General features: G+C 43.8%; 1 protein-coding gene across 4 annotated transcripts in view; it reads left to right on the plus strand.

Moving 5' to 3' along the window:
- DOCK2 (dedicator of cytokinesis 2) overlaps positions 1-19,063 on the plus strand; it is a 566,587-nt gene that overhangs the window by 422,939 nt on the left and 124,585 nt on the right. For all 4 annotated transcript variants that reach the window (XM_068277401.1, XM_068277402.1, XM_068277403.1 and 1 more), the window contains 2 exons: positions 7,062-7,238; positions 16,033-16,116. In XM_068277401.1, the coding sequence (XP_068133502.1) occupies positions 7,062-7,238; positions 16,033-16,116 (261 nt within the window). The remainder of the gene's footprint in view (positions 1-7,061; positions 7,239-16,032; positions 16,117-19,063) is intronic.

A 19,063-nucleotide genomic window follows, 5' to 3' on the forward strand; every position in this document is an offset into this window, starting at 1 on the left:
CTATGAACGTAACATGTGCGGAGGGGGATTATGAAGTACCTGCTGTTGGTGCAGTTTTGGAGGTGTCTGTAGCAAACAAAGCTGGGCAGGATGATTATGATGATGACGATGATATGCATCCCACATATGTTCCCTATAGACGAGATGAACAGGGGGACAGTTCAGAGGGAGAGTCAGAGAGGAGTAGGAGGAGACGAGTTCCTGAAAGAAGCAGGAGGAGCTCGTCATCAGAAACAGCTGGTGGCAGTGTCCGGCGGCATGTATCGCCACCTATGTACAGCCAGCCAACTTGCCCTTCAACGTCAGCTGCGGATGCCACCATAGTACCATCACCCCAGGGGGGCTCAGCGGTTTGGAAATTGTTTAGTGTGTCTGCCTCAGATCGGAGCAATGCCATCTGTTCTCTCTGCCTCCAAAAACTAAGCCGTGGAAAGGCCAACACTCACGTAGGGACAAGTGCCTACGAAGGCACCTGGAGAAAAGGCACAAACTGCAATGGGAAGTGCACCTGAGCAAAAGCAGCACACAAAAGAGAAGCCACCCTCCTTCTCCTCTTCCTCCTTCAGGTGCAGCATCTTCAGCCGCTTTCTCAGTTGCACCTTCACAGCCACCCCCTCCACTCCGCCTCTGCCCTTGAGCGGTTCCTGCTCCTCTGCCCACAGTAGCCAGGTGTCCGTGAAGGAAATCTTTGAGCGGAAGAAGCCAATTTCTGCCAGTCATCCCCTTGCCCGGCGTCTGACAGCTGGCTTGGCGGAACTGTTAGCTCACCAGCTGTTACCATACCAGCTGGTGGACTCTGAGGCCTTCCATAAATTTGTGGCCATTGGGACACCGCAGTGGAAGATACCAGGCTGCAATTATTTTTCTAAAAAGGCGATACCCAAACTGTACCATGAAGTGGAGAGGCAAGTGGTGTCATCTCTGGCACACAGCGTTGGGTCAAGGGTCCACCTGACCATGGATGCCTGGTCTGCCAAGCATGGTCAGGGCGCTAAATTACTTACAAAGCCCATTGGGTCAACCTGGTGACCGATGGCAAGCAGGGAGTACGTGGCTGCGCAGCGGACCAACTTGTGACACCTCCACGGCTTGCAGGCAGGCCTCCTGCCACCTCCTCTCCTTCTCCTCCTGCTACATCCTCTTCGCTATCATCCTCCTCCTCCTCCTTGGCTGAATGGCAATTCAACTCTACTGGTGCTGAGATCTCCTCTCCAGCTACACAGCCCCATTTCCCCAGGGCCTATGCTGCATGCCAGGTACGACGGTGTCATGCCATCTTAGACATGTCTTGCCTCAAAGCGGAGAGTCACACTGGACCAGCTCTTCTGGCTGCTCTTAACAAACAGGTTGATCAGTGGCTGACCCCGCACCAGCTGGAGATCAGCAACGTGGTGTGTGACAACGGCAGCAATCTCATTTCCGCTTTGAATTTGGGAAAGCTGACACATGTACCCTGCATGTCACATGTGTTGAATCTAGTCATTCAAAGATGTGTGTGTAAGTACCCAGGCTTAGAGGATGTCCTGAAGCAGGTCAGGAAGTTGTGTGGGCATTTCAGGCGGTCTTACACGGCCATGGAACGCTTTGTGGACATTCAGTGGAGAAACAACTTGGCGATGAGACGCTTGATATGTGATAGCCCGACTCACTGGAAAGGGGCTTGTGCTGCTGGACGTTCCCGTGATATTGTTCGTGGCTAGGGGGAGGAGGAGGACTTACCTGACGTCACTGAGGAAGAGCAAGAGGAGATGGATAGTACGTCTGGATCTAACTTTGTGCAGATGGCATCTTTCATGTTGTCCAGCCTGTTGATGGACCCCCGTATAAAAAAACTCAAAGGGAATGAGCTGTACTGGGTGGCCATGCTACTAGACCCTCGGTATAGGCACAAAGTGGCGGACATGTTCCCACCTCACCAGAAGGCAGAAAGGATGCAGCACATGCAGAACAAGCTGGCAACTATGCTTTACAATACGTTTAAGGGTGATGTCACAGCACAACGCAATAAAGGTACCACTGCCAGTAATCCTTCTACCATGTCCACGCAGGCAAAGACAGGATGCTCCAGTGATCTCATGGTGATGTCGGACATGCGGACATTCTTTAGTCCAACGCCTCGACTTAGCGGATCCACCCTCCACCTACACCTGGACCGGCAGGTAGCCGACTACCTGGCCTTAAAGGGAACTAGAGAGGAAGCACCCTCATGTATTTTACCATATATATCAGTGGGAACATTAGAGAAAACACCTACCCTGCTTTCTGTTTCATTCTTCACTGCACAACTTGCTTCTTATTAACCCTGATGAAATCCCAGACTGAGCATTCAGTCTGGCTTTGCTCAGGAATATTTATAGCTCAGTCTGTGTTCTCTGGTGTCTTTTCAAGCCCAAGCCTGCCCCCTGCTGGCTCTGCTCAGGAATCATTATAGCTGAGTCATTATAGCAAAGCCAGACTGAATGCTCAGTCAGGGATTTTATCAGGGTTGATAAGAAGCAAGCTGTGCAGTGCAGAATGAAACAGAAAGCAGGGTAGGTGTTTCTCTAATGTTCCCACTGATATACATGGTAAAATACATGAGGATGCTTCGTCTCTGGTTCACTTTAAGTGTGGATGTAGACACTGTGAGCAGCGATGAGCCCTTGGACTACTGGGTGCGCAGGCTTGACCTATGGCCAGAGCTGTCCCAATTTGCCATCCAACTTCTGTCTTGCCCTGCCTCAAGCGTCCTGTCAGAAAGGACCTTCAGCACAGCTGGAAGCATTGTCACGGAGAAGAGAAGTCGCCTAAGTCACAAAAGTGTTCAGTACCTCACCTGTATTAAAATGAATAAGGCATGGATCCCGGAGGGCTACTGCCCGCTCGAAGACTAAGTCATTCCCCACACACAGCATCTCTGCCTACACGCCGTGTGACTGCCTGCCTGCCCCAAGTGGCTCTCCACACAGCATCTATGCCTGCAGGCTGTTTGACAGCCTTCTCCGCCACCACCAACAGGGTCCAGGACTCCAGGCAGATTCCTGAATTTTTAAGGCCGCTGCTAGCAGCAGCTGCTATAATTATTTTTCTTGTGTGTGTACATGCCTGCCTAATTTTTCTGGCTGCAGTGTAGCTGCAACAACAAAACAAAAGGCATGTACATGTTCCCATTCCCCTTCATGATCATTACCTTGAACCGTGAAGGGGCTTGCGTATCACAATGAAGCAATGACCACCGGCTACACCAAAGATTTGTTCAGCTGGACAGTCACTATTCTGTCATTGAGCTACCTCAACCCGGCGACCATATGGGCTAGAAAGCCGCCATCACCTGCACTCTCATCATGGTGCGCACCAGTCCATCATGGCCGTCACTACACAAACAGCTGTTTGCAGTCACTGCATACCTTTTACTGCATCTTTGACTGCACATTGTATTATACCTGGCAGTCAGTGCATACCTTTCACTTGAATGGATGGCAGACTTGCACTCCATAACAGATTCTCGTTAAAGGTAGTACAGTCTATCAGTGTCACATACAGCAGGGCCTCGAAAGTCCTCCTGTATTGTTATTTTTGGTCACTACCTCCGGACATGCATGCCATGCCTACTGCCTTCCTAGCCGTTCCTGCTTCTTTGCCCACAGTGTGTCTGCTGCCTTCCTTGGATGTGTGGTGGTGGTAGCCGTTTCTTAGGCTCACACTCCGGACTGGAATTGAACCAGGATTCCCCGGCCATTACCAGTGGTCACTCAACTCACAATGGCAGACTAGCCATCCATAAAAGATTCTCATTGCAGCCAGGTACTGAACAGCAAGCAGAACAAGTATTTAAAAAGATAGATGTAAGCTTTAACAATGGTAGATAGTGATGGTCATCCGGAATCCGGATATCCGGGTTAACCCGGATATCCGACTATTTTTACGCTATCCGGATCAGATTCCGGATCCCGGATAGCTATAGAAATCCGCATAGCTATCTGCGGATAGTTTGATGCATGACCCGGATATCCGCGGATATCCGCGGATATCTGAATCCGAAATACTGTAACTAAGGTGATGACGTCCTAGAGCCAATCAGAGGGCTCCCAGCAGAAGCCCTAGCAACCAATCACAGAAAGGAACACTGGCCAGCCCCACTGTATAATAAGGAGGGCTGCCATGATGAGACAGATCGTTCTGGCTTGCTGAATGCTTCCTGAGAGACATGCTGCAGTGCTGGTGGCCTAGCGAGGGCTGCCTGTATACAGTTATAAACCTAAAGCTGTTAATTGATTAACCCCCTCACTACTCTATAGTAATCGTTATTTAGCTTGATTGATTATCTCATAGTGTGACAGTTAGAGTGTGTGCTGCACAGCTGCAGTGCTGTTGCTGGGGCAAGGGCTTTACACAGTGATAAGCTCAGTGATTAACCCCTTCACTATCACTACACTATAGTTAAATCGTTCATTAGCTTGATTGATGTCTCATAGTGTGACAGTTAGAGTGTGTGCTGCACAGCTGCAGTGCTGTTGCTGGGCCAAGGGCTTTACACAGTGATAAGCTCAGTGATTAACCCCTTCACTATCACTACACTATTGTTAATTCATTAATGTGTTAGTGTGCACTAGTGTCTTCTCCTCTGCTGTCTGACTGTCACTTGGCACGTGTCTCTTCGCACGTGGCACGTGTCACTTGGCACTTGGCACGTGTCACTTGGCACATGTCACATGGCACGTGGCACGTGACACGTGCCACTTGGAAAGTGCCACGTGACACGTGCCAAGTGACAAGTGCCACGTGACACTTGGCAAGTGACATGTGCCAAGTGCCACGTGACAAGTGCCACGTGACACTTGGCAAGTGCCACGTGACACGTGCCAAATGCCACATCTGGCAGGCTCCTGGCATACGTTACACCTGCTGCTACTGCATTGCCCTGCTCCTGGTGCCTGTGCAGCTCCCACCGCCAGGCCAGGGTGCCACAGGCCACTGACACCACCTATATTTAATCCAAAACACAATTGCTGCATACTTTTTTGGAGGTGTCTTGGCTGAAAACTGTCATGTCCCAGTTGTGCGGTTGGACTTTGGACACAATGTGGGCTGCACGACTGCTGACTGGAACCTAGGCCTGATGTTAATTGACAGCCATTTTTTTTAAGTCCCCACATCATCAATTAGTGTTCCCCTTTGCAAAATAATGATGATACATGCCTCATTTACCCTAAAAACACCTTTTAAAGCTATTTAAAGGGCACTTCCGTTTTTTCTATCCAGATATCCAAATAGCCCGGATATCCGCGGATAATCCAACCGGATATCCGCGTTCACGCGGATATCTAAAAGGCTGGATTCGAATATCCGAACCGGATCCGGATATCTAGGTATCCGGATCCGGATCAATTCGGATTTTAAAAAGCATTATCCGAGCAACACTGATGGTAGAGAAAGAACCATTGAAAGTTGATAAGGCAGTCAGACATTACCTAACATCACTGAGTGAGGAAGAGCAATCTCGCCATGGTGCGCACCAGTCCAGCATGGCCGTCACTACGCAAACAGCTGTTAGCGGTGCGTTACATAGTGAGTTTAGTGTGTCAGTGTGAAGCAGTACTCTTAATTACACTCCCTGATTGATGTATACACATGCAAGATGTTTTAAAGCACTTTAGGCCTGCAATTTAGCATTCAATGTGATTTCTGTCCCTAAAACGCTGCTTTGCGTCCAATCTGGATTTTTCCCTGGGACTTTTGGTGTCTATCCCATTCCGCCATGCCCCCCTCCACGTGTTAGACCCCTTGAAACATCTTTTCCATCACTTTTGTGGCCAGCATAAATGTTTCTAGTTTTCAAAGTTCGCCTCCCCTTTGAAGACTATTGCGGTTCGCGAAAGTTTGCGCGAATCGAACATTTCGCAAACCGAAAATCAGAGGTTTGGGCCATCTCTACTTATAATGAGAAGAAAGTGAAGCCTGGACATCTAGCAATGAGAGCTACACGGGAGATGGGAAGATGGCTCCCAGGATCTAGGAGAGGTAACTATAAATACAGTGCACTGTTCCAATGCGTGCACTGTATATGTACCAGACACATGACTCCAATATAAGCCCCACCCACACATAAACACTTTTGAGACACTTTTGTGGTACTAAAAAATATTGTATTCAAATACATACTGTACTATCATGCATAAATTCTTCTCAGTGGGTGAATATGCAACTACTTCCTTTATGTCCCTGAAAAGCTATACACACATCCAGAACCACTGGTTTGAAGTTTGCCATATTAATTTTACAAAGCCATACTAAATACTAATCTGACATTCAGACAGCAGCTGTTTTAAGCTAAACTGGTCTTCAACAGGAATAGATTAATATGGCTCTGTGACTACGACTTACTAAACAAGAATTTTACAGAGAACTTAGTTAAAGAGGAACGCCAGCCTAAACAAACATACTGTCATTAAGTTACATTAGTTATGTTAATTAAAATAGATAGATAATATAATCTCTTACCCACACTGTTTTAAAAGAACAAGCAAATGTTTGATTTCATGATGGCAGCCATCTTTTTGGTTGAAAGGAGGTGACAGGGAGCATGAGACACAGTTCCAACTGTCCTGTGTCCTGAGCACCTCTCCCAGTTGCTAGACAACGTGAATAACAACATAGAAAATCCCATCATGCTCTGCACAGCATCAGGGAAAAAACGCCCGAGCTTTATTTCTTTGAATGGTGGAGCTTCGCTAAAAATGATGCTTTGGTAAGAAAAACAAAGTACTGATGCCGTGAAACTGTTAAAGAAACACCAAGCCTTTTCAGTTCTGCTAAATAGATTTTTAGTCCGGAGGTTCACTTTAAGTTATTATGAACTAGATCCATTAACATTTTGTAAGGGACTAAAAAGAACCCAAAAGCCTGCTTATTAAAAACGTTTTTGTAGTTATTCAGTTTTATGTGAGCAAAAAGGAACTCCTATAATGCATCAGTTCTGCGCATGAAAAGTATGCACGTATCAGGAGTTGCTGGTGTACAGCTTGCTACAGCCTATTAATTATTCAGTAGAATGAATAATACATTTTTTTTTCCCTTTGCAGACAACCATCAGCCCACTGGAAAATGCAATTGAAACAATGTCTGCAACAAATGAGAAAATTCTTATGCTAATTAATCAGTACCAGAGGGATGAAAATCTTGCTATTAATCCTTTGTCCATGTGCCTAAATGGTATTGTAGATCCAGCAGTCATGGGAGGTTTTGCAAACTATGAAAAGGTAACAGTTCACTGACTTAAATAATGATTGCTTGAAGTACAATATTGTGCAATATTTTTAGGCTATTGTGTAAAAATGCTGTAAACTAAAGCTATGTACCTGTATATTCTGAGATATAAGACTACTTTTTAACCCAGGAAAGTCTTCTCAAAAGTCGGGAGTAGTCTTTTACGCCGGGTGTCACCTTATAGGGCGGGTGCTGAAACTTCCGAGCCGGACTGGAGAATCTGCGGTTGCCGCTTTTGGTGGGAGGAGCTCAAAAACGTCAGCAGCTGCATTCCCGCCATATGCGTTAACCGTATGAAAGCAGCAAGGGTGGTGCTGTACAAGTATGGTAGAAGAAAATCCACTCACCAGGATTTGTGGAAAGAAGTGAGTTAACGCAGTCCTGATCTTGGCGTGGGGGTACCTCACTGGGAAGGTCTAAGTGAAGGGCAGAGCAAGCTGCAGGCGACCGGGACGCCCAGGGTATGGAAAAAAAAGATAGAGCGGCGGTGCCCAGAAAAACACGCCTCTTACACCCATCTGGCCTGCCCTTGTATCCTATTACCATACCTCCTTCTCTTCCTCCTAGATCTTGCTCCTGAGGACTGCAGTAAAGCGGCACAGGCGCACATGTGTGAGATCTGAAAGGTAATAGTATACAAGCGTGAGCCAGACAGGTGAAAGAGGCGTGTTTGTGCTACTGCTCTGATAGTCTTGGAGACAGGGATAGCTGACCAATCCAAGCAGGCTTGAGGCTTGATTCACAAAAGAGTGCTAACTGATAGCACGGCCGTTTTCACGCAAATTTTCACGTTTCCCATGATCACGAATTTTCACGTGCAACAATATCGTTTTCGTGTGCAAACGCAAATTTTCATGCGCAAACGATATTGTTTCCGCGTGAGAATTCACTTTTGCGCATGAAAATGTTATCTTTTCACGTGAAAATTCGCGATTGCGCGAAACACGAAAATTTGCGCGGAAACGGCCGTGCTATCAGTTACCACTCTTTTGTGAATCAAGCCCTTTGTATACAACAACCAGCCAATCGGCGGTAAGGTGCATCACTTTGCCGTGATTGGTTGGTTGTTTTATACTGGGTACCACATACAGTACAGCAACAGTATCTGTACTTGTTTGTGCAATGTAGCGCCAGTACATACAGCACAGTATACAAATGTCCAACAGTCAAGAGGGGTAGTCTTATACGGCGAGTATATCCCAATATATATAATTTAACTGGAAAGGTTGGGGTTTGTCTTATACGCCTTACAATAAGGTACATAGGCTAAACTGTGCACAGCTTTGGCTCAGAATTGTTGCCCAAGGGATTGAGTATCGATCTCTGCCGGGTGACAATCCATGTATGTGGCTTTGATCATTTAAAATAGACCAGGTGCTATATCCAATGTTCAAGTTCGAGAACACTTGCGAAACAGTGACCATAATATGGTAACAACCATATTAGTACTTATCAGTACCTTTTGGGCTGTGGCTTAGCTTCCGATTGGAGGAAGCTAGTGGAGGCAGGGAGCGGTGGGGGGAGGCTGTTGATCGATTGACAAGCTGCAGGCATATAGCAGGCTAGCGACAAGTAAGATTGTTGCTAGCCTGTCTGTATTATGCCGGGGGGACAGTAGAGCCGGGGGGGGGGTGAGCTGGCGACTGCAGCACAATGACTCAGAGGCATGTCATTGTGCACAGGACATGCCTCTGTATCCTATTAAGATTTGGAAATACTGCCTCGGGTTATCTTTAAGGTTAGTTGCCCACCAGAGGGGTTAAGGTTAGGTGCCCGCCGGGGGTTAAGATTAGGTGCCCACCAGGGGGTTTAGGTTAGGTCACACCTGAGAGGTTAAGGTTAGGCACCACCAGGGGGAGGGGGGTTTTAAGTTTAGGCACCAACATGGGTGGGGTTCTGCGTGAGAGTAGGGAGAGGTTAGGTCATAGGCAAATATCAGCAGATATTACTGATATTTTATTATATGAATTAAGTAGTAGAATGTTGGTAAATATACAGATATTCTACTACCGGTTTTTTCCTGTGCCCTTTTTAATGATATTTTTTTTTCAGTAAAGCCAAGGCCCAAATTAGCTTGTGGTGCTTTGAAATGTACACCCTTAGATGTGTCAATGGTAGAGAAACATATAAGATAAATGCCTTGCAGCTGGAAACATCAGACTTGGAGAAGTACTTGGAGTACTTGGAATACTGGTGGTTAAACTACCATACATATTAGTAACTATATCAATACAATTTCACATCACAGAATGAGCTGATCTAGCTAGCACGTGAGCTTATGTTTACAGGCTTGTCACATGTCACTTGTTACATTGTTATTATTGATTTATATTGCATTATTATCACAAGCTAATCAGAGTGCTCCATTGTTAGGAACTGCTCTATCTGGCTTGTCATAAGGTATCAGCAGAGGCAAGTAGCACAACATTTACATTATGTGCAGGATGTGCTTGTTGCTTGTATAATTTGTGCTATGCAAATACTGTGCAAATATACCAATGTTTGTGCTGTGCATGTTAAGTGAGTTTTGCTATTTGTGCAATGCACATTACACACTTTGGGTCATTTCCACTAAACCTTATGTGCGTGAAAATACCCTATAGACATTACTTTGTCTTAGAAGAGTGTAGGGCCTGGTGCACACCAAAAACCGCTAGCAGATCCGCAAAATGCTAGCAGATTTTAAAACGCTTTTTCTTCTTTTTCTGTAGCGTTTCAGCTAGCATTTTGCGGTTTTGTGAAGCGTTTTTGGTGTAGTAGATTTCATGTATTGTTACAGTAAAGCTGTTACAGAACAGCTACTGTAACAAAAAACGCCTGGCAAACCGCTCTAAAGTGCCGTTTTTCAGAGCGGTTTGCGTTTTTCCTATACTTAACATTGAGGCATCCGCAATCCAAAATCTGCAGCAGCACGGGAGTATGCGTTTCTGCAAAACGCCTCCCGCTCTGGTGTGCACCAGCCCATTGAAATACATTACCCTAGCGGATCCGCACTCGCAAGCGGATCGCAAACCGCAGCAGAACTGCTCTGGTGTGCACTAGGCCTTAGAGCACATATTTAAAACTTATGTGTACTGTTTATGTAAAAATGTTCCTATTTGTAAGAACAAATAGCCTCAAAAACATTAATGCTAGTTTCCTGAACTGCTTTAACCATTTCAGCCCGCGGGGATTTTTCACCTTATTGACGAGAGGAATTTTCACCTGTCAGCGCTTCTCCCTTTCATTCCCCAATAACTTTATCACTACTTATCACGGCAAAATGATCTATACCTTGTTTTTTTTCCGCAACCAATTAGGCTTTCTTTGGGTGGTAAATTATGCTAAGAATTATTTTATTCTAAATGCATTATAATGGGAATAATAAGAAAAAAATGGAAAAAAGTCATTATGTTTAAGTTTTCAGCCATTACAGTTTTAAAATAATTAATGCTACCATAATTAAAATCCACACATTTTATTTGGCCATTTGTCCCGGTTATTGCAACCTTAAAAGTATACCCCTAGTGTAATGTATGCGGACAATATTTTATTTGAAAATAAAGGTGCATTTTTTCAGTTTTACATCTATCACAAATTTTTAGCCCATTATTTATTAATTATATGTCCTCTTGACATAAATAATCATTTATTTTTATTCCCCAAAGTCAGTAGGTTTGTTTTACTATTTAGCCACAAGATGTCCCTACTGAGCAAAAATCCCAGTAGCGTACAATGTACGCTAATTGGGATACAATGTATCACTACATTGTAACCAGGGATTCGGGAAGTGACGTAGGCTTCCATCGGAAGCCTCCAATCACATTGTCGGCACGGAGAATTAACAATTGGGCGGCGGAAATCACGGCGGGAGACTTCATTTACAGAATAAACACTGTTTTTGAACAAAAACAGTGTTTATTCATGGCGGACATGTACGGATTAGTGCAGGGGACTTTTGTCCCCGGCAGCCAATTCCCCCTGCTAGCAGCAGCAGTGCGATCGCGGGCATCTGCCCACAGGATCGCCTGCAGACCCCCCAAACTGCAGGGACGTAACTAGCGCGTCCCTGCGGCTCTAGCCGATGCAGACGTGAAGCTCACGTCCGCGTGGCTGAAATGGTTAAAGAAGAACATTCAACTGGCTTAAGGTAGCTATACATCTAGCGATGTATAGGCCACCAGATCTCTCTTATTGAATCTGATAAGAGAGAGATCTGTCAGCTGACCATAAACCACATGCAGATTCCTGATCAATTTCAGCATGAAATCTCTCGGGAATCGGCCTTGTGCGCCGCATACGTCCGCCTCGCCACCCGAAATTGATTGCATTGTCGATTGGGCATGCACTTGGCCTCACCAATTACATTTTGATCTGTCATTTTCCTGGTCATATAGCCAAGAAGCCAAGATTCTTCTATAGCATGTCACCATCTTACTGGGACGTGTAGTTTTGTATCATCTACACTACTCTGTATTTCATCTACTAGTGCGTTAATGGATACATCGTTTTCTATCCACACACACATATTCTCCCCTAGTCTCTATATCCGTAGCTTCTGTATTAGCCTGTTGTGGGAAGCAGTGTTAGAAGCAAAGACCTTATTCTCCTCCTAATGCTGTTTATAAACAAAAATTTCACAACAGCAAAATCTCATCCTTTCCTTTGCTCTTTTTTCCTCATTCTCCTTGCTGTAGGGGACATTTCACCAAAACCTGGTTCCTCTCTGCTACATCACTCCTCACTAATGCTAATCAAACTTCTAACAGCAAACCATATTCGCCTTCCAACTGCCAAAACCTTACTAATATTCCACTTCTTCCCCCTTCTTTCCCTCTACATCTCTGCTGATCTTTGTAATTCTTTCTCAGCCTGCCAAAAACGTTCCTTCATTCATGATCTTTTCACTTCCAGTTTACTTTCTTTGGAGGTCATTGCTACTTGGCTGATGCCATCTGGCACAGATGCATATGCAGTACTCTGTTTCACTATAGTCATACCTTAAAAAGTGAGAATAGACATGGTGGTGGGGTGGGCATTCTCCACACTGATACTCATTTATGCCACTCATACCTATTCATTATCTTTCTCTTCTATCCTTCAAAGCCCATGCAGTCCAACTATATTCTCCCTCTCACCTCCAAATTGCAGTCATATACCACCCTCCTGGCCCTGTCTTCTAGTGAGAGGTGTGGTGCAGTTTCAGCAGGTTTTTCGTGTGTCCAGGGCCCACAATGTGTAGGGTTTTGAATGTCAACAGTTTAATCTTAGCGAATATTCTCCATTTTACAGGTAGTCAGTGCAGTGAGAGAGGGATATGTGTAATTTAACTCTGTGGCGAGGCTGATTTATTAGCAATTTAGCAGCAGCATTCTGTACTAATTACAGGTGGTACAGGTCCTTGTTTGGAAGGCCTGTATAGAGGGCAGTGCAGTAATCTAGTCATGATGTGATGAAGGCATGAACTAAGGTTGGAAGATCCTCTGGGGGAATGAGGGGTTTCATTTTTGCAATGTTCCGCCGATTAAAGTAGGAATATTTGACTACAGCTTAAAGTTGGTTTTGAAGCTCAATTCCCCATGGATTAGCACAGCAAGGTTGGGCACAAGGTCGAGCGATAGAGATGTTCGGATGCCACACACTTGCCTTGGACAACAAGAACCTTAGTTAGACCTCAGCCTTTAGCTCAACTAAGCAAGAATTTAATTTTGGAGTAGGGTCTGTTCTACTAGGTTTGAAGAAAAAGTATAGCTGAGTGTCATCGGCATAGCAGCAGTACGTTAGGCCATGTTGTTGGATAATTGTACAAAGTGGTAACATGTAGTAACATTTAGATTGCAAATACAGATATAAATATAGAGGAGATAGGATTGAGCAGTGCAGAGATACTTTCTGTGTTCTGTCAATTAAGAAAGATCTGAACCACTGGAGGACTAAGCCCCTGATACCACAGTACTTCTGCAATCTGTTGAGCAAGATTTAATAGTCAACTGTATCAAAAGCTGCTGAGAGATCCAACAGGATTAGGACGGAGCATTCCCCTCTGTCCCTTGCCATGAGCAAATCGTTGCAGACCTGGATGAGGGCTGTTTTACAGCTGTAGTGTTTCTTGAATCCACATTGTAGAGGGTCCAAGATGCAGATAGACAGCCTTTTCAATAACTTTGCCTAAAAAGGGGTGGTTGGAGACCGTTCTGTAGCTGCTCATTGTGTCTGGGTTTATGAAAGGTTTTTTGAGAAGGGGCTTGATGATACCTTCTTTTAGAGAGGTAGTAAACTTCCCTACTTGCAGAGAACAAGTGACTATTTTGTGAAATGCTGATCAAAACAGGTCAGGGCATTTCAGCATGAGCTTAGTTGCTCCAGGGCCTAGGTCACAGGTTGTTTGGTGGAGGTGATTCTTTTGAAATCAATGTTAGGTTGTTCTTAGTTACATCTATTAACAGACGTTGCATAGGTCTGAATTGCTGTAGACTGAATGCGAGACTATATAGAGGGCACTTTGTCAGAAAAGTAGCAGTCAAATTTCTCACATAGGTCCTTTGAGGGATTTATACTAGGTTTTGGGCAGGTTGGGTTGGAAAGACTATCAACTGTGCAGAATAATTGTGTCAGCTTGTTGGCGGCCGTTGCGGTCTCCTGTGATAGGAAAGAGGATTTTTTTTCTTGGTGATCGCTTTTTGGTAGCTTTCCAGGTGAGAGATCAGGGTGTGTTTGTCTTTTATGGTCTGAGATTTGCACCATTGTCTTTCTAGTATGTGCACTTCTTTTTTAGTTCCTTTAATGAGCTATCAAACCACAGTAAATGGTGAGGTGGTGTAGACCCTGTTGTGAGGATCTATGTGGTGATGATGATATGTACGGTAATATGCAGAACATAGCAGCCATATTGTATCTCGTGGAAGCCATATTTTCACCTTTTCTGCCTGTGTCATATGTGTATGTCTGCTCAAAGCCAGCTGGCTTCAGGGTAATTGGACACCTGGCTGCTACAGTGAGTGTCGGTATGTAAATGTAAATTAAATCTGCATTTGATTAGGGACTGTCTACCTAGCCTCTAATTAGGAAATGGCTAATTTGGACAATAGGCAACTATGTCCTTACCTTTGATCTGCTATGAAATACTGTATCATATGTGTATGTCTGCTAAAAGCCAGTCTGGCTTTGGGGGAAGCTGTGATTGTCTCTATGTCAATGAAACTACATTTGCATTCTGTTCCTCTGGATACAGGTAATTAGGGAATGACCCTGTATTCTGTCCTGGATCTTGCATTGCTTTGAACTTTGTGTATATGTAAACAAGCCAATATACAATCCAGACTAAATGAGTCTGGACAGTTGGAAGCTAACTCAGGAACGTTTGAAGTTTACATGTGACAGCAGGGATGAGCAGAAACTACGCCAGTGCGAATTTACGCATCGTAGTTCGCATCTACGCATCGAGGTTCATAGGCGAAGTTTCAAAACTACGCTTACGAATTTACGCGTAGCAAAGTACCGCTACGTGTAGCTTACGCCCACTATGCGTAGTTAACATGTGTATTGCGTAGTGAACTACGAATGCGTTATTCGCGTCTAATTTTCCGCATGCGATTGTATGCATACAAATTTACGCATTGGAAAGGGTAATGTACGCATAGAAGGGTTCCCAGTATATGCATTTAAAAAGAAATTAATGCGTACAATTTTCTGTATACGGGCATAAGTATCCGCATACACTACGCTTCGCACTACGCGTAATTGCGTATTTTAACGCGTATTCTACGGAATGCATACGAAGCGAATATTTGTTTTAGCAGCCGTAGTTTGGCGAAGCGTAAAACTACGCGTATTTACAGCGTAGCGAAGTTGGCTGACTACGACCATCCCTGTGTGACAGCCTGCTGGAAGTGTGTGAAGTGTTTTGAAGTCTATGTGTATAAACAGGAAAAGCTTTGAAGTGGCATGTCACAGCCAGAAAGGATATGATATGCATTCTGTGAAAACCTTCTGAAGAAATTAAAAGTATATCTGGAATTGTAACCCCGGGCTACACATCGGACTATATAAGTTGCTCTAGGATAGGCACAACTTGTAGTTCTTTGGAGATAGCAATACGCTAGGACTAACCTGGTCTGACCAGAACCGTGTTCTCCTCGCAACAATGCTTAGATCTATATGCTGGTAACGTTTATCCCCATTTTATTTTATGCAAACTGTCTTGTGCATCTTTGTAACTTTTATTTGTGTAATTTTTTACTTTGTTTTGTAAATCTTTTTGTATATATTCTTGTCTGCACTGTTCCACTTTTTGGAATATTAAATATTTATTTAATAAGTTTGACTTCTGCTGTACTAAGCCAACGCTCATAGCCTAGAAAGAGACGGCAGTGTAATTTACGTTACAAATTCAGTGCCTGATTGTGCCTTGCTACTGTACGATTTTATTGTGTGTGTTTGGCTTGTTCACTGTCAAAGCTGTTACAGTTTCCCTAGTGTTGATTAACGATAGTTGATAAAACAAATCCTGGTTTGCAAGTTGTAGTGTCTATGATATAATTGAACAAACAGCCCAGTGGGTGCCTATAACAAATTATATGCATGAATTTCTATAGATATGGGGTAAATCTGTCAAGTTTAATCACAATCTAGTGATCCTATAGTTGAGGTTTGTGGTACTATTTTTATAGTTTCACTTGGTAAAATATTTTTTTTACTACATATTATCAGTCATAATATGATAGTTGACAGTAGACTGCAAAACAAGTAGAACTTTACTGTAAACACCTTTGCTGTATTTTTCGTAGTAATGTTATTTTTCACTTTTAGGCTTTCTTCAATGAGGATTATATTCAGCGGCACCCTGGAGACTGTGAGAAGCTAAACAAACTTAAAGATCTTATCGCTTGGCAGGTAGATTTTATTGGAGCATTTTTTTGTTTGTTTATTATTTGTGAGGAGTCTACTGAAAAATGTAACTGATTTTTGTACTTATAACATGGTATCGCATATCTTCACAGCTGGAATATTGAAAATAGTCAATTAAAGTAAGTGTTTATAGGTTTTGCTTAAAGGACATCCGAGGCGAAAATAATCTGATGAGAAAGACAATTGTCTCTGTCCTGCTTCTCCTAAAAAATGAATTTTTTAGATATCTCACAGTTTTATTTTACGGTTAAATCTAGTTATTAAGTTTTTACCGTTTCATTGGCTCTGCTCAATGACACATTTTTATTGAAGTATGCCAGAGCTCAAATTTACGGATTATTGACCCCTTTTATCTCTTCCCTGCTCTCAGAAGCCATTTACTGACAGGAAAGTGTTTTATTGCTGTAATTACTTATCAGTGAAAGTTAAGCTATAGTCTGACCCAGTCTGACCCGGTTCTGAACCGGACAGAAACTGTCACTTGCATACCTAATGTTTAAGGGCTGGTTCAGACGGACGTCTGCGTAGCGTCGCGTCTGGGGGCGTTCCGGCGGCTGCGCGGTCAGGCTTTCAGTAGCCTTCGGTCGCGTCGTGATGCGGTCGCGTTTTTTTTTTCCCGTAGGGGAACATTAGCCGTCGCGGTTGGCCGCTCCCTGGAAGCTACATGTTGCTTCCAGGGGCAGCCCGAACGCTCGCGAAAATCGGGACCCGAACGCCGCGTTCGGGTAAAAGCACGCAAAAGCTCGGTGTAAACGCTCCCATTCACTTGAATGGGAGCGTTTACCGCGACGGTCCGAACGCTTGCGGTAAACGCTCCGCAAGCGTCCGTCTGAACCAGCCCTAACTCTTTTGGGCAGAGAAGAAAAAAAAAGAAACACAGCCTAGTTATTTGTGTGCTTGGCACTATACATACACATGTCTATCTCATCATGTCTATTTTAAAGTTGTATTTTTGCTACATATGCATTTATGACAAGGGAAAGATGATAGGAAATATGCAAGTGCCCAAGTGCAGGAAAGGGACAATATTATTGTTTTATTTGACCAGCAAGACACAGGAGAGTCTAGTCTAGTCTAGTGTGTGTTCATCATTAGCTGTAATATGGTACATTTCCCTTCACAAAAGACAATCAGCTGATGGCAATGTATTAACCACTTCACATCTAGAGCTTGTTTTCCCATTATGGACCACAGCAGTTTTGACAATTTAGCTATGTTCCTATTTAATCATTAATAACGTTATCCCTACCTATGACACCAAATTGATATATATCTTCTTTTTTTCAAGACAAACTAGATTTTAACTGGGTTGTATTTTCTTCACATTTCAATGGTAAAAAGAGGAACAAAATTAGAAAAAAAATCACTTCTCAGGTTTTACCAATGCCAGTTTAAAAATAAAAAGTGCTACTGTAGATAAAAATACACATTTCTCTTGGATATTTCTACCGTTTATCACAAAACCTATATGTACTGTATGTAAGTACTTCCACAATTTATGGTGATGCTACCTGATTATGAAATAAAGGTGTTTTTTGCTATAATGTGTACTTCTCAGTTTGAAATGAGGGAATAATAAAAACATTTTTTAACGGTAAAAAATAGGGAGAAAAGGTTAGTGGGGAAGCTTAATTAATAGTTTTATTATGTAGAATGTGTTGTCTAAAAGTGGGTGTGGTCTAAAACATGGGCATTTTTAAACAGTTTATTTTATTGTAATAGTCTTCACTGCATCCCCATTATTAGATTTACTCTATTATAGTTACCTATTTGACCCATGTTCCCCCTCCCTTAACCACCTTACGACCGCCTGACGCCAATTGGCAGCCACAAGGTGGCAACCCCAGGACCATCTAACACCGATTGGCGTCAAGTCCTGGAAAAAGAGATTACCAGGGATTGCGCATTCCTGCTTGAGTGACGAAGCTTTGCTCCGTCAATAGCCTGCCAGTGGCGATCTTTGCTGGCAGGCTGAAATCAAAGTAATTAGTTTAGTGCGGTACGTCACAGCACTGTACGGGGACAGCTCTGTCACTGAGCTGTCCCCTCAAGTGCCTCAGAAGCTGATCGCCTCTCATAGGCTGATACCTATGAAAGGCGATCATGCTGATTGGCTCTCCGGGGGTAGGAAGGCAGAGTGGGAGGGAAAATTCAAAGTAAACAGATGTTTTTATTATAAGTAAAACAAGAATAAAATTATAAAAAAAAAACACAAACAGTAGTAGTAATCAGATACCACCAACAGAAAGCTCTGTTAGTGGCAACAAATGGAGGAAATATTCATTTGTGTGCTAAGTTGTATGGCTCTGCAGCAAGTTGTTTAAGCTGCAGAGAACTGAATTGTAAAAAATTAGCCTGGTCACTAGGGGGGGTGTAAGCCTGTGGTCCTCTAGTGGTTAAAATTATATTCAGCAGCCCTGTACTGCTGAATACACAGGTCCCGGCTTGATGTAATCATCAAGCCAGGACCTGTGTATTCGACAGTACAGGGCTGAGTGAAGAGCTGAACACATAGACTCCAGCTGCAGGATTGCCGTTAGAACCAGGAGAAGTGAGACAGGCTTCTTGCAGCTGCTTTTTGTGGTAATCTCTGCACGGAGGGGGAAAGATGAACGATCACTGCTGTTTTCTATGATTTATAACAATAACAATAATATTTTTATAGCGCTTTTCTCCATGGGGACTCAAAGCGCTGTGACCTTGCATTATGCAGTCTCAAAGGCTAGGAAAAAAGGTGAGTTTTTAGCCTTTTTTTTAAAGCTGTCCAGAGAAGGAGCCGCTCGTACTGATTGTGGAAGTGAGTTCCATAGAGTAGGGGCTGCATAGGAAAAGGCCCGAGCACCAAATGTTAAGTGTATCCTGGGAATAACCAGCTTCATCTTGTTGGCAGAGCAGAGGGTGCGTGGAGGGGCATAAAGTTCCAATAGATCCG

The sequence above is a fragment of the Hyperolius riggenbachi genome, chromosome 3, assembly GCF_040937935.1.
Source record: "Hyperolius riggenbachi isolate aHypRig1 chromosome 3, aHypRig1.pri, whole genome shotgun sequence".
Lineage (NCBI taxonomy): Eukaryota > Metazoa > Chordata > Amphibia > Anura > Hyperoliidae > Hyperolius > Hyperolius riggenbachi.